At 46.7% G+C, this 14,338-nt stretch overlaps 2 protein-coding genes across 6 annotated transcripts in view; both read right to left on the bottom strand.

Annotated features, from left to right (window-relative positions):
• RALGPS1 (Ral GEF with PH domain and SH3 binding motif 1) overlaps positions 1-14,338 on the bottom strand; it is a 263,998-nt gene that overhangs the window by 232,849 nt on the left and 16,811 nt on the right. Inside the window, exon 1 of one of the 4 annotated variants that reach the window (XM_080668513.1) lies at positions 11,259-11,303. The exons of the other annotated variants lie outside the window; for them this stretch is intronic. The gene's annotated coding sequence lies outside the window, so the exon portion shown is untranslated. Of the gene's footprint in view, positions 1-11,258; positions 11,304-14,338 lie in introns of those variants that run through there. 4 annotated transcript variants of the gene reach the window in all.
• Positions 11,263-14,338, bottom strand: part of ZBTB34 (zinc finger and BTB domain containing 34) — a gene marked incomplete at its 3' end in the record, with an annotated part of 62,061 nt that continues 58,985 nt past the window's right edge. For both annotated transcript variants that reach the window (XM_080668518.1, XM_080668517.1), the window contains exon 2: positions 11,263-12,787. In XM_080668518.1, the coding sequence (XP_080524644.1) occupies positions 11,263-12,777 (1,515 nt within the window). In that variant the 5' untranslated portion in view covers positions 12,778-12,787. The remainder of the gene's footprint in view (positions 12,788-14,338) is intronic.

Raw genomic sequence — 14,338 nt, 5'->3', positions numbered from 1 at the left:
TTTCACAGCTGGGCAAAATAAGGCCCCAGGAGGCGAAGGGACTTGCCCCAGACCACAAGGGTGCAAAACAGGGAAATGAGCCTGTCTCTTGTCTCCCTGCTCCCAAATCCTTTACTCAGTGCCAGGTGCCATGAGGTGAACAGAGAGGTTAAGTCATTTGTTTAAAGTCGCAGAGATAATAAGTTACAAACAGGTCAATGAAGTCTTGGAGATCCGGAAACACACACACACACACACACACACACACCCCCAAACCTCTGTTCTGCCTCCCACTGAAGGGAGACTTTAGGTCCGGCCTTCCTCTGAATGATTCTTGGACCCATCGACAAGTAGAACGTCATTTAAACAATTTTTAAATTCATTTTACAATAACATCAGAGTATGGAAAGATTTGGTTACTGTGCTTCTGAAAGCTGATGGAAGAAAAAAAGAAACAAACAAGAAATAAAATCAGTAGAAATTAAGCCATTTCTAAGTCTTCAGAGATCTCTAAGGGAATTTTCTGCCATTTCACATTAAAAAATGAATAATCAGCAAAAAAGGTAATTAAGTATCGCCCACTGTTAAAGCGTGTGGTGCTGGAGGAGTGGGCAGCTCTCAGCATCTCCTGAGTCACTCTCAATGAGGGGAAGGACCTTTTGAACCACAGGTGGAGAGAAGGATTGGAGAAGTCACCAAGGGGGATCCTCCAGGCCAGCTGCCTCCGCATAGATTTGTACTTTATGGAGAGCCAAGTTTTGGGACAGTTCAAGGAGCTATTTTCATTAGCGGCGCTGATCAACAAGGTCCCCATAGCCCCTACCTTGTAATGTCCACGGCCTTGTGTGACCCCCTTCACTGAGTGTGGAAGGTTTTAGGATGTACGTGATTATGTTACATAAGATTATAACCCATCTTGCTATTAGACTCTCTTTTGCTGGCTTTGAAGACGCAAGTTGCCATGTAGTGAGCTGCTCTATGGAGAAGATCACTCAGTACGGAGTCTCTGGCCAATAGCCAGCAAGAAGCCGGGCCCTCCGTGCAGCTGCCTGCAGGAACTGAATGATGCCAACAATCATCTGAGCTCAGACACGGATCCTTGCCATCTAGCCTCAGATGAGTCTGCATCCCTGGTCAGCACCTGGAGATGCTTGTGAGATCCTGAGGCAGAGGGCCCAGCTACACTGTGCCAGACTCTTGACACACAGAAACGGAGGTAATAAATGCATGTTGTTTTAAGCTGCTAAGTTTGTGATAAAAATGTTACATAGCAACAGATGACTAATACAGAGGCACAAGCCACCCTATCCTGGTGCCCAAGAGACAGCTTCTGTGCGGAGGCCATCAAGCCCCCAGGTGCAACAAGGATTCTAGAATGTAGTGCTCCTCCAGATCCCAGGGCATCAGGAGACAGAGGAGATGATATACAAAAGAACACCATCACTGGGATACAGATAACAGTGGCAATAGTGAGGTGCCCCCAAGGTGAACCATCAACATGGGCAGCTGAGGGAGACTGGAAGAGCAGGAGTTGAGTGAAATTTTCAATGTGGTCAGTTCCTGGAAATAATGCTGGCTTTGCCACTTCCCAGCCAGGTGGCCTTACACAGGGGTCCAAACCTCTCTGAACCTCAGTTTTCTCAGTTATACGGATGTAATCATCAGAGTGCCTACCATGTAAGGTTCTCCTGAGAAAGTGAGTTAGCCCTCTAGTGGCCATGAGAATGCACCTTGCAGACCTCCAACTATTGGGAGCTCACTCGACCCAAGGGCTCAGCTACTGATCTCTGAAACCTGTAACGCATTTGCACTGAGGCAACACTACACATGGGCTGCACCCAATGCCAGACATGGCGGGGACTCTAAGGCGGACAGATCCCTGGGTAATAATGGGACTCCTCTGACGATTTCCATACACTGCCTTCCCTCTCTTCTTCACTTAGAGTCAGGTTTGCATCACAGTCTGGTGGCTCTCTCAACCCTCTTCAGCTCTCTGACCATTTATTTCCCTTTGTTGAATTCTGTGTGGCATCTGCTTCCCCCTCCTATGGTCTCCCATGTATCATCACAGAGTCTGGATGCTTAGGAAAACTCCATTTCCCAGCATCCCTTGCTACAAAAGTTACTAGTTAAAGTCCACCACTGAAAAGTACAGTCGACTCTTGTTACTTGCAGTAGTGATGCCCTATCAAGTCATTGTGAATACTAATTAAACCATTGTTCCTAGGGTACATACAGGTTTAGGTTCCTGTGAGGCTATGCACAGCATTGTTGGGAATCAATCAAAACATAACCTTGTTTTATGTGTGCTTCTGTTTAAAGATACCTTAATATATATTGTCGATTCCTTAACATTGAACTCACGACCAACAGCTCTCTAACTCATGCCAGAACCAAGCTTATCTAACACATGTGTTTTCTCTGTAAGGCACCTCACAGCCTTCCTTTGCTTGGGAACTCTAGACAGCACTCCAGCACTGTGCCTGGGGGTCATTTTAAACTGAGAAATCACCAACAAAAAAACTCAAAAATGCAAAAAAAAAGTGGCATTAAATAGGTTGCTAAAAGGACACTTGTTTACAGTATGAGAGTTTGTTTGACCTCTGCTGGGAATGTGGTACATCAGCACCTGATACTTCATGAGGAAAGTATTTCCACAAGTAAAATTGTGGACAGAGAGGGGCTGGGTCTACCTTCAGGGTGAAAAACTAGCACAGTGCCTGCAGCCATATCTGACTGCAGTTGGCAGTGGGGCCGTTCCTGGAGGCCCGTTCTGGGGATAGGAGAAGCAGGCAGTGGAGGGAAAGAAGGCACTGAGTAATTTCGTTATGGAACACCTAACAGCATTCCCATTTCACCAGAAGCCTAGCCAGGGTCCAGCAGGCAAGAAGGGGTGAGTGAGGCCAGAGTGTGGGAAGGCAGTTGTGTTGAAAGGACAGAGAGGAAGTGATAGGAAGCCAGCAAATGGCCCCTCTGCAAATATAATACACACAAGACAAGAACCTCTTTGCCCAGCTGAGTTAGCGCCCGTGCCAGGGAGGCTAGGAAAGCCCGAGTGCCCTGGAGAGAAGAATGGGCCATTCAGGGAGAGGATGCTCATGGAGGGAACGGTGTGAGGCCTCAGGAAATTCAGATGCCAGGGTCCATTCTCAGAGCCCAGAGCTCCCACATTCAAGGTCCCTTTCGAGTCTCACCAATATTTGGAGATGCAAGGGGCGAAAGGGAAGGAGCTGAGGGGTTAAAAAAAAATAACAGAAAACCTGAAAACAGCTCCAGGGAGCCGGATGAGTGATGAGTAGAACTTCTGGCAGACAGGCTACTTAAAATAACAGTCCCACAAAAGTAATGTTTGCCAAAGAAGCGTTCTTCCAAGTTATGGATTCCACCACCTCAATTCCAACAAAATTCTGTTGGAAACATGTCTCATAATAATGTTTGTGAAAACCCCGGGGTAGAGGGAGGTGGGCAGATGTCCTCATGGCCCAGCGGGTGGGAAAAACAGCCCAGAGCCACATTAAGTCTAGAAAAGCCCCAAGAGAGGGCGAGGAGCCGGACTGCTGTCATTGCCTATTTGCAGTGTGCTGGGGTCCCGTGGAGAAGAACCAAGAACAAGAGCCTAACTCCAGGCAGGTGGCTTTTTGTGCTCAGGAGGAGGGACTTTCTAGCATGGACAGCTGGCAACTATGCAGTCCCTTGGGAGGCAGCCAGTTTCCACAAGCAGGTAGGAACTGGAGAGCACTTCCATAGACTACTGCAGGAGTCCAGCATTGGGAGTCAGGGAGTGCACAGCCTGGGTGGTCCCTTGCCACTCTTACACGAGTGGAAGGGTCTTTCCCTTCCATGTTAAGCACTCTGCGAAAGGGAGAACAATTCAGAATGACTTATCCTCCAATTGGCACATTTTAAAGCACACACACACACACACACACTCACACGGTACCTGAGGTGGTACAAACTTGCCATCCATTCTAGCTCAGGGGCTTGGGCCACTCACGGCCACTAGTGGGGCCCAGTGAGTATGACAGGGACAGATCTTGTGTTGGGACACAAAGAAGAATGTTCAAGGGCTGATCAGAGTGCCAAGGCTGAAGCCAAAAGGGATGAAGAAATGTTTGAGTGCCAGGACCTCCCTGTCTCCCCAGCAAAGCTTGGGGTGGGCTTGTCTACATAGTTGGAGGAGACAGTACAACCACCAGCAACACCGAGCTGGCTGCCTCTAAAGGGAATGTCGCTCTTCCCTAGAGGACCAGCCAGACTGATTAGAGCCAAGCTCCATTAGGGCAGAGGCAGGAGCAGAAGAAGTCCTAGTAAACAACCCCTTTCAAAGATGAGGGCGGGGACCTAAGTGCTGTCTGAGTTGGAGAGGAAAGGGAGGCAGTTCTGGCCCTGCTGTCCCAGGCAGGTTACCCAGTGGTGAATGCATCATACCTCTAGCCCAGCTTCGCACAGTAAGCACCCAGAGAGGGCTCCAGGCACTCCCCCAGGTTGTAATGTCGCACACATTTGTTTCCTTGGACGTGGCCTCTTTTTCTTTTTTAAATATTTTATTGATTTTTTACAGAGAGGAAGGAAGAGGGATAGAGAGTTAGAAACATTGATGAGAGAGAAACATCGATCAGCTGCCTCCTGCACACCTCCTACTGGGGATGTGCCCGCAACCAAGTTACGTGCCCTTGACCGGAATCGAACCTGGGACCTTTCAGTCCGCAGGCTGATGCTCTATCCACTGAGCCAAACCGGCTTTGGCAAGGACGTGGCCTCTTTCTGCCACTTGTGTTCTGAGAAAATTGAGCCCTATTTGCTGACAAAAGGTATGCAAGTTAGTCCTGTTGTGAAAAACAAAGGAAGACATCATGTGAGATGTTTAAGTCATCCAGGCTTGAGGAAATGGTCCAGGAAACAGAGGTGAAGACCAGCAAGCAATAAGGGATTGGTGGTGGTCCTTTAACATTATAAAAGATATCATAAACATCCCTAAAGCCAGGCGGGCTTGGCCAGTTGTACGTATTTTAATTGGAAGAAACAAAAATGAAGACAGACCATGACTTTAGGACAAATGGAAAGAGCCAGCTACTGCCAAGGGCCTTCGCCAGCAATACATCTGCTCATCTGCACATCAGCTCTGACTCAGTGTGTCTGCTTCCGGTAGCTGGACACCAGACCTCCAGACTGGCAAGTCAATGCACTTTCTCCATCATGCCCTTGAGTATCTCAGAGTCCCCAGGCCCCCTCACTGCCAACTCACCTATAAAGAAGCCCTAGTGAGAAGGAAGAGATCTGGTTTTACACCAAGGAACAAGCTGGCTCTAGCAGCATAGAAGCCAGGTTTGATCCCCACCCAATTCCCAGCCAACAGTCCTGCTAACCCTCCCTCCCAGAACACATGCATTTGCTCATTCATTCAGTTCTTAATGTGTACCTGCTATGGTGACAGATCCTGTGCTAAGGATAGACAGGTGAGGATCCCTTTAGTCATGGATCTTACAGGCTAGGAGAAACATCCTATATAATAAAAGGCTAATACGTAACTCGACCATACGGCAGAACAATCAGTTGCTATGACACACACTGACCACCAGGGAGCAGATGCTCAACGCAGAAGCTGCCCCTGATGGTCAGTGTGCTCCCACAGGGGAGCGCCACTCAACCAGAAGCCCTGAGCCAGGCTCACTGCTGGCGAGCGCAGCTTCGGTGGCAGGAGAGGCATCCACGGCAGTGCTAAGGATGTCCAACTGACATCCCGAGAGCAGGCCTAAGCCAGCAGTCGGACATCCCCCGGCTGTGAGAGGGTGCAGGCCGGGCTGAGGGACCCCTCCCCAGCCCCAGTGCATGATTTTTGTTTACTGGGCCTCTAGTTAATTGAATAATCTCACTGGTCAATATACAATTACCAATTGAAATAAGTGTTCTGAAGGACAGGGACCCAGCTCAACAAAAGTCTCTGTTAAAGGGGCCTGACCTAGAAAGGCTGCTGTGGGAAGGGTACCCTCGCTGAGCTAAGAATTGAAGAGGAGGAGTTACAGGATGAGGGAGAAGTTAGAGACAGTGCATGCAATTCTAAGCCCTCTGGCAGGAGAACAAGACACATGGAGCTAAAGGGTACTTGCACAGGCCAGTGGGGAGATGATTCACAGGGATTCGCCCTGGGGAAGCCTCAGGACACACCGGGCCCCTGAAAACCCAGTCTTGGCCACACAAGAGAAAGGTCAGAAACAGACCAGCTTCATTCTCCTCTTACCAGCACCGCAGTGGCACAAGAGCATTTATGAAATCCTAACCTTTCGAAAACGGTGGTTACAGAAACTACGACATTGCGGATGTTTGTTAGTGAAACTCACAGAGGCCCAGAGGGGCAAACACAGAAGGAGACCACAGCACATTTGCTCTAGCAGCATTTTTATTTACAAACAGCAATTTCCATGGACTTTATTTATACCATAAAAAAGCCATTTACAAGCAAGAAACAAGAATTCAGAACAAAATTAAGCAGCACTGAAATATTCATATCACAAATCTGAAACAAAATGAATACAAGAGTAAAATATCATTTGAATAAATAAGTCTTAAATTCATGCTATAAAATAATCCTTAATGGCAAGTTACTAGTTGATACAGCATCCGCTTAGCTAGCTTCATTTACTTCATGTGGTGATGAAGTGTGGAGTTGTGAGGTTACCAGTTTATATTGCAAGATAATGACACTGTTAAGTCATTCAAATTGCTCAACCATTTATAACGGAAAAAAGTTAGCCCTACTAATAAAAGTGGTGAGAGAGATGGTTTTCACATTAGGAAAATGGTCATTCTCAAAGAAACTAGGTAAGTTTACCTTTTACTATAGTCAGGGCAGCAACCAAAGGCTTGGGCAGCAAGTCCAATGGTTGAATTCACAGCATACTTGTCACTGAGGGGCAGCAAAAGGTCCATTTACTGAATCTGCTGCAAGGCTCACTCCAGGACTTGATCAAGAACTACAATAGCCCTGTCTGTGCAGACCCAGAGAACACAGGTTCTCTTCTGGGCCAAGAGGTCAAGCACTGGGCAGAAACAGTGGAAACACTCTGGCACTTACTGAAAAAGACGTATGTGGCGTGTGATAACCATTACAAATTTGGAACAATGTGAATGACTCCTCTGAACTTTTAGTTCAGTTGCACTGAGTAATATGAAATCTATGATTTATGAACTAGATAGTTTCATATAAAGAATTTACATAGTTCCCCAATACTTTCATATATAAAATTTAATAAATAACCCTGACCAGTCTAGAAGCACCATTCAAGGGGCGTGTGCCCTTGGAAAATAGTTTAGGTGTTGCATATTTGAGTCCCTTTCAGTGGAGGCTTCACAGGAAACCATTATAGAATTTAACAATAACAATGACGACAACAACAAAATCACAGTAACTAACAGAAAAGGTTGTTAAAATAAAACACACTGATTTCTTTAAAGTAAAGCTCATTCACATAGATGACTTCCCCCCCCCCGGCCCTTGTTTTGTGTTCCTGTAAATTCTTCCTAGAGCCTAGGCTGTAAAAACAAAAGCAAAAACAAAACCACAGGCAAAAATATGCAGGCCTATGGCCTGGGCTAAGGGGAAACAAAGACTTGGATATAACTGCTATTGTTAGAAAAGACATCTACTCATGCTCTGGAAGATTGAAAATGATCAATTTAGTTCTACAGTATATTCTGCTTAACAGTGAACCGACAGTATCCTTTCTCTGCTGTTTAAAAAAAACACACACACACCAAAAAAAAAAAAAAAAAAAAAAAAACACAAAAAACCTGCCAAGGCAGGATCAACTGGGAGGTTTTTCCCACTGACCAAAAAATTAACTTGTCTTCATATACTATATTTACAAATATAATTTCTAAATGTATTTACAGCTTTAGTAGAAATTAGAGGGTAGAGAACTGATTAGAATGAAAATAACTGTTTAGAACCACAAACAGTACAAGTATAAAAGTCTTTGTTTTCACAGTTTGTAATAACAGGTAGAACCCTATAGGAAAGGACGCTGTCACTGTCTTCACATTGCCTGTGTATGGAAAAGGTAGCGCAAGAAGAGACTCAATTATGAACAGACCTAGATGAACTCAGGATATATTTTACTGTAAAAGATTTCTTCACATATCACTTTTATCTTAATTGATTTCTGCATTTGTTATAAATGAAACATCTAATCTAAAACTGTACAGAAATAGGGACTTTGCTTTCCAAAAGGAGTTACACAACGTACTTCGTCTGCGGAGACGTGAGGTGAACTTCGGGGAGAGAATGTTTCTGTTCTGTGGTCCCGTTAATCTTCCTGGCACATCCTCATGTGACAAGGCACAAGTATTGCTGCTGCCCGATCTGAATGGAGTAATCTTTCACCCGCCACGCACACTGAGAGGCACGGCAGTGCGCAAGCTCAGAGGTGACGGCTGCGTGCTGGCCTCCGCGCTGCCTCCCTCGAAGCCCTGTGGAACCTTACAGTACTGTGTTATGGCTTGAGAATTCTTAACACTGCTAGCAGTGGAAAGGGTAAAGTGTTAGCAACATGAATGGGAGCAAGTGGAACTTGCAAAATGTGGAATTATGATTATTCGAGGGAAACTCAATCAATTTTCTGCCCCTTAACAGTCCCATTACAATGTTTGAACCTGAACTGTACAATCAAAGCAATGTATATTTTTGTCAAAGACAATTTTGGATAAGTCACTCTTTGGTAAACTCAAACCAGATAAACAAATTGACAAATACAAAGAACTCCATGTAAATAACATTAAGACGGACACGGTGACAAGAACTAGGACATCGGAGGTGCCTACCCAAGTGTCTTCCCCTCGGCCTTGTCTTGTCTGATCTATCACAAAATGCTCTGGGGACCTCTCAGGAGGCCCCAAGCCTGAGTGAAAGGAGATGCCTTCCCTGAGCCTCACCTCTCATGTCCTCGATTTGGGAATTTCTTGCCACCAACGTAATTTTGTATCACAAAACAATTTTTTTGCATTTCATTCTAAAAAAAAAAAAAAAAAAAATCAAAGCCAAACTGATTCATGTAAGGAAACATAAATCACAAACATTTACCTGAAACCCCAGGACATATTTAAGTGGGTAAACACTGGGGTCCAGCCTCCCCCTGCGGCTCGCGGCTTTGACGGGGTTGAGCAAGTGCTGCAGGGAGACAGGCCCCTTACTTAGGCAGTTCGACAGGAAAAAGGCATACAATACCCGATTTAGCAAGAGCTGCTCCCGGAGCAGCAGGACGAGTGGAACTGTACGTAGTAACACTGATGTGGAGTGCAGCAGCCCCCATGTGAACAGATCCTGTGTGCTAAGGAGATGCCGCTGCACAGCCACCGCCCCTGGGACTGTTGCACACAGGGGCCAGAATGACTCATTTTTTCTCAAAATAACCCCCCACAAAACAAAAAAAAAGAACCCCCATCATTCTTGGTATTTTAAGAGTCAAAAAAGCATGGAAAACCAGCAAACATCTATTTTGTTTTCCTTTAACTCTCAGCCTCTGAGGTTGGCCTTTTCGTTTGTTTCCTCTCAGGTGGTTTGTGCTGTTCTCCTATGGAGATGACCTTGTGAGTTTCAGAGCCAAGGTTCTCAGGCAGAGTGTGGAGTGCTCACCTCCCACTCGCAACCGGCAGCACGAACCCACCACCAAACTCTTCACCAAATTACTGTCAGAGGTTACAGTACCAAAGCAATCTGTAAAGCCCATGGGTGGACAAAATATAGAACTGAAGACAGTTCCTAAAGCACTAATAAAATATTATTCAATAGGACTCAGGTATGTTTTTATACAGTAATGTGTTTGCCAGCACATGTTTTTGAGGTCTCTTTTCAAGCTAGAAACTCAAGAGAGGGAAAAAACTGTAATTCACTATTCCCCTTAGATTTCACATTTTCTACAACTATACTGACCTAAAAGATATAGAACATAAAGATAGCACCACGTGACCAAAAAAATAAATGGTGACACACACGGATTTGGTGACACACAGAGTATCTCAGGGCTTGTTAACTGTTGGTTTCTTTAAGCAGGAAACACTGAGAGTGGGGGAGCCACAGAGGCTCTCGTTAGCACACACAATACTAAGATAGATATATTGCTTGCAATTCCCATAGAGTATATCTTTACAAAAGTACAAATTCCAAGTTCTGCAGTTTCCCTGGGAACTGCATGTAGAAAAAGTTGCTGTGCACCTGAACTGGCTGTTTGAAAAGAAAAAGGAAAAAAAAAACTTTACAACACTGCTTGGAGAATATTGTAGACAGAACTACAAATCCCTTTCCTTTAATGCGAGTAGTAACTCACGGTAGAGTGATTCGATTTAGTTACCTGGTGTGTATGTTTCTACAGTACGGAATGAAGGTAGATTCGGAGGCCAGTAAAAACACTGAAAACCACTGCTCCTTTGGGGTTGGCTAATAAAACACTACAATATGTAAAAAGGGTCAGCACCACAGCTCATCCAGCTTACCCACTGGACAACTAACAAAAATTCCAAATGGTTTCCAACCAGAGTTGAATAGGTTTTATGGCATTTGGTTTATGTATTTGTTATGAAGCAGAGCTATGAACACTGTGATTTGCTTTGCTTGCTTTTGGACACAATAATTAATGTATATGAAAACCTATTAACATTCTTTTCTAAGGGAAATAAAGGGGCAAAACCCTACATATTAGGTAGGGATGACAGAGTCAAAAGCCCTGTTCACATTGTATTAAATTATATATTCCTCTTACATTCACCTCAACCAGAATAAAACCAAATTTGAGAATGTATATATACTATATATATAATAATCACTTTATTATATATATATATAAATTGTCTAACTACTCCGTAAAAGTAATTTTAAATTAGAAAAGGTTACCCATTTATATCGGCTGATGGCATCCTAGTCTCTCTCCATGGAGATGCACTGGTGCCAGTGCATGATGGCCCAGCGAGAGTATGCCTCTTGGCAGAGAATACAGGGTCAACCAGTTGGCATAGCTAAATCACTGGCAGATTTTGGATTAAGAGTTCAGCCAAAGAGGAATACTGTCAGCCTGTGTTTTCCCTGGATATGATGCCCTTCATGCTTTGAGCTCCTTGGGGAAGGGAGGACGGGGAAAGAATAAACACAATAAAGTGTTCCTTCCAGAACCCTTAGAAAAACTGCCAAGAGACCAAGAGATTTCCAGATGGTTGGGAAAACTAAAGATTACAACAAAGCAAATCACAAATATGCATGGAATAATGTGCTTTGTTTGGGTGCGCTTCTTTACCATCTTAATCAGGAGCATCGGATACTGTATGAATTTCCATCCGAGAATCTAGGGCCATCTCGGAGGCTGATGGGTCATTTTCTAGTTTCTGTTCCCCGTACACATCTGTTCTCTCAGGGGACTCGATGCGACTCCTGACTTCAGCTACACCCGGGTGGTTTTTCCGCAGGTGCTGGTTGAGGGTACCTTGGAATGGAAAGCACTTCCCGCAGATCTCACAGCGGAATGGTTTATCATCAGTATGGCCCCGGATGTGGTACTCCAGTTGGTCCTTTCGTGTGTACTTCTTCCCGCAGAACTTGCACACAAAGGGGGTGATTCCCATATGGAGTCGCATATGCCTGTCAAGGCTTCCTTTCTGGTTGAAGGACTTTCCACAGTAAATGCAGATCAGCCTCTCGTTGTAGGGGTACCAGTGACCCCTTGCACTCCTCTCCCGGGGACTGCTCTCATACCCAGGGTTATTCATCACAGCTTCACTGTCTGAACCCTGCACCAAGCCCTGTAGATCACTGTGCAGGTGGACAGACAAAGCCCGTTTTTGGCGGGCACGCCCTCCTCGGAAACAGCTCAGCATGGACCTGGATGGGCTGGAATTACTCAAACTTCCAAAAGCTTCTGATACACTGGTTGGCTGTGAGGCTGCCTGGGAAAAGGAATATGCGTGTTGGAGCACAGAACCATAGGAACCCACATTCACTGCCACAACCTGTTCCCCATCAACCATCTCAGTGTGGTAGCCATCGTCTCCCAGAGAGGAACTGTCGGAACAGCTGGGCCGGTCTGACTTCTCCATCTTCACCTTCACCTCAGTGATCTGGCTCTCCCTCACCAGCAGGTCCCCTTGATCGTGGTCCCCCTCTATCTGAATCTCGTACTCAGAAACACTCCCGCTGCTCCCTCGGTCTGAGTGCCCTTCCTCCTGTAGGCGGCTGCGCAAAGCTTTGCTGGGCGTCGTCTCCATCCGAAGATCACTGCTTGTGGTGGGCTGCCGTCCCTGAGAGCAATATGGGGGAGAGATCTCGACTGGGTTGGCAAAGAAGCCGCCGTCTTTAACTCCATTCTGACTCTCTGGAGTCTCTTCAGCACCAACGGTAACGGAGTCAACATCGCCAACACTGATCTTTGAATGGATGCTCTCTAGGATCTGTGTGCACTTGTCGATGACACACTGCATCTGAAGAAAGCTAGCTGCCGTCAGAAAACTGACAACATCCTTCAGCTGCAAGGACATTCTTCCAGTGTAACAAAATGAAAGCAACTGTTCAAACACATTGGGATTTTTAATCACTGATATTGACAAGCCACTCATGGTACTTAATGCTGAATGGTCCCGGAAATATGGGGAGCTGGCAGCAAGGACTGCTTTGTGGGCTCGGAATGGCTGACCCTGAATGTGGACAATGATGTCACATAGTTTCCCTTGTAGGCGGAGTTCGTTTAGCTGGCTCAGAACGGTGCTGCTGTACTCGGGCACATCAAACTGAATAAAACTGCTGCTGTCCATTGCTACTGACATGAAGCGTAATCTGTGGAAAGAGAGAGTTTCATAATTCACCAATGACTCCTCACCAAGTACAAGCAGCAGAAGCACAAACTGGCAAAATAGCACCACCACCACTGTAGCTACTGTACCTCCTAGGCTCTGCCTGAGCATTCTTCCTCTTACTTATTTTCAGTCTTTCATGTCTTGGTTAATTCACCTAAGGTCAAATAACCAAATGATTGATTAGCCTAGTATCCTAAATGCCAAATTTTCATCTTGATCAAAATTAAAATATAGTACACATAGTAGGGCCAGTTCAGCTCTGATTGAGCATCCTATCTAATAAAAGAGTAATATGCAAATTGACTGTACCCCCGCTACACACATAAGCCACGCTCACCAGCCACGCCCACCAGCCAATCAGGAGCGAATATGCAAATAAACCCAACCAAGATGGCTGTGGCCACAGAGAGAGCAGGAGGGAGGCGTGGGTTTCCCCGGCAATGGAGGAAGCCAAGCTTTCCGCCTGCCATTGCCAGCCCAGGCCTCCACTCAAGGCTACAAAGTTTCAATGATAGAAGATAAATAAATCCCAACAAAATGGCGGCAGCCACGGAGCTGGAGAAAGCAGGCGGCTAGGGTTGCCCCCGGTGATGGAGTAAATCTGCAGCCCTGGCTTGCCTTGGCCTCCGCTTAAGGCTACAAAGTTTCAATTGTAGAAGATAAATAAATCCCAGATACCAGGGCCTCCACTTGGGTCGCCCGGGAGCAGGCTGGCCTGCAAACCACCACAGGCTCCTCACCCAGGCCACCCCACGCCCCAAGGGAACCCCCACCCTGATCTGGGACACCCTTCAGGGCAAATCAGCTGGCCCCCACCCATGCACCAGGCCTCTATCCTATCTAATCCAATCTAATCAAAGAATATGCAAATTGACCATCACTCCAACACACAAGATGGCTGCCCCCATGTGGTCAAAGATGACTGCCCCTATGTGGACACAAGATGGCCACCACAAGATGGCCAGCAGGGGAGGGCATTTGGGAAGGACCAGGCCTGCAAGGGAGGGCAGTTGTGGGCGATCAAGCCAGCAAGGGAGGGCAGATGGGAGGAACCAGGCCTGCAAGAGAGGGCAGTTGGGGGCGATCAAGCCTGCAGAGGAGGGCAGTTAGGGGTGACCAGGCCAGCAGAGGAGGGAAGTTGGGGGCAACGGGGCCTGCAGGGAAGGGCAGTTGGGGGGGGGGACCCAGGCCTGCAGGGGAGAGCAGTTGGGGGGGGGACCCAGGCCTACAGGGGAGAGCAGTTGGGGGTGACCAGGCCTGCAGGGGAGGGCAGTTAGGGGTGACCAGGCCTGCAGGGGAAGGCAGTTAGGGGCAAACACACTGGCAGGGGAGCAGTTAGGCATCGATCAGGCTGGCAGGGGAGTGGTTAGGGGGTGATCAGGCTGGCAGGCAGAAGTAGTTAGGGGCAATCAGGAAGGCAGGCAGGCAAGCAGTTGGGAGCCAGCAGTCCTGTATTGTGAGAGGGATGTCCGACTGTCCAGTAGGATCAGGCCTAAACAGGCAGTCGGACATCCCTCAAGGGGTCCCAGAT

The sequence above is a fragment of the Plecotus auritus genome, assembly GCF_963455305.1.
Source record: "Plecotus auritus genome assembly, chromosome: 5".
NCBI classification, from domain to species: domain Eukaryota; kingdom Metazoa; phylum Chordata; class Mammalia; order Chiroptera; family Vespertilionidae; genus Plecotus; species Plecotus auritus.
Note: the sequence above shows the minus strand (reverse complement) of the source record. Positions and strands in the feature narration are given on the sequence as shown.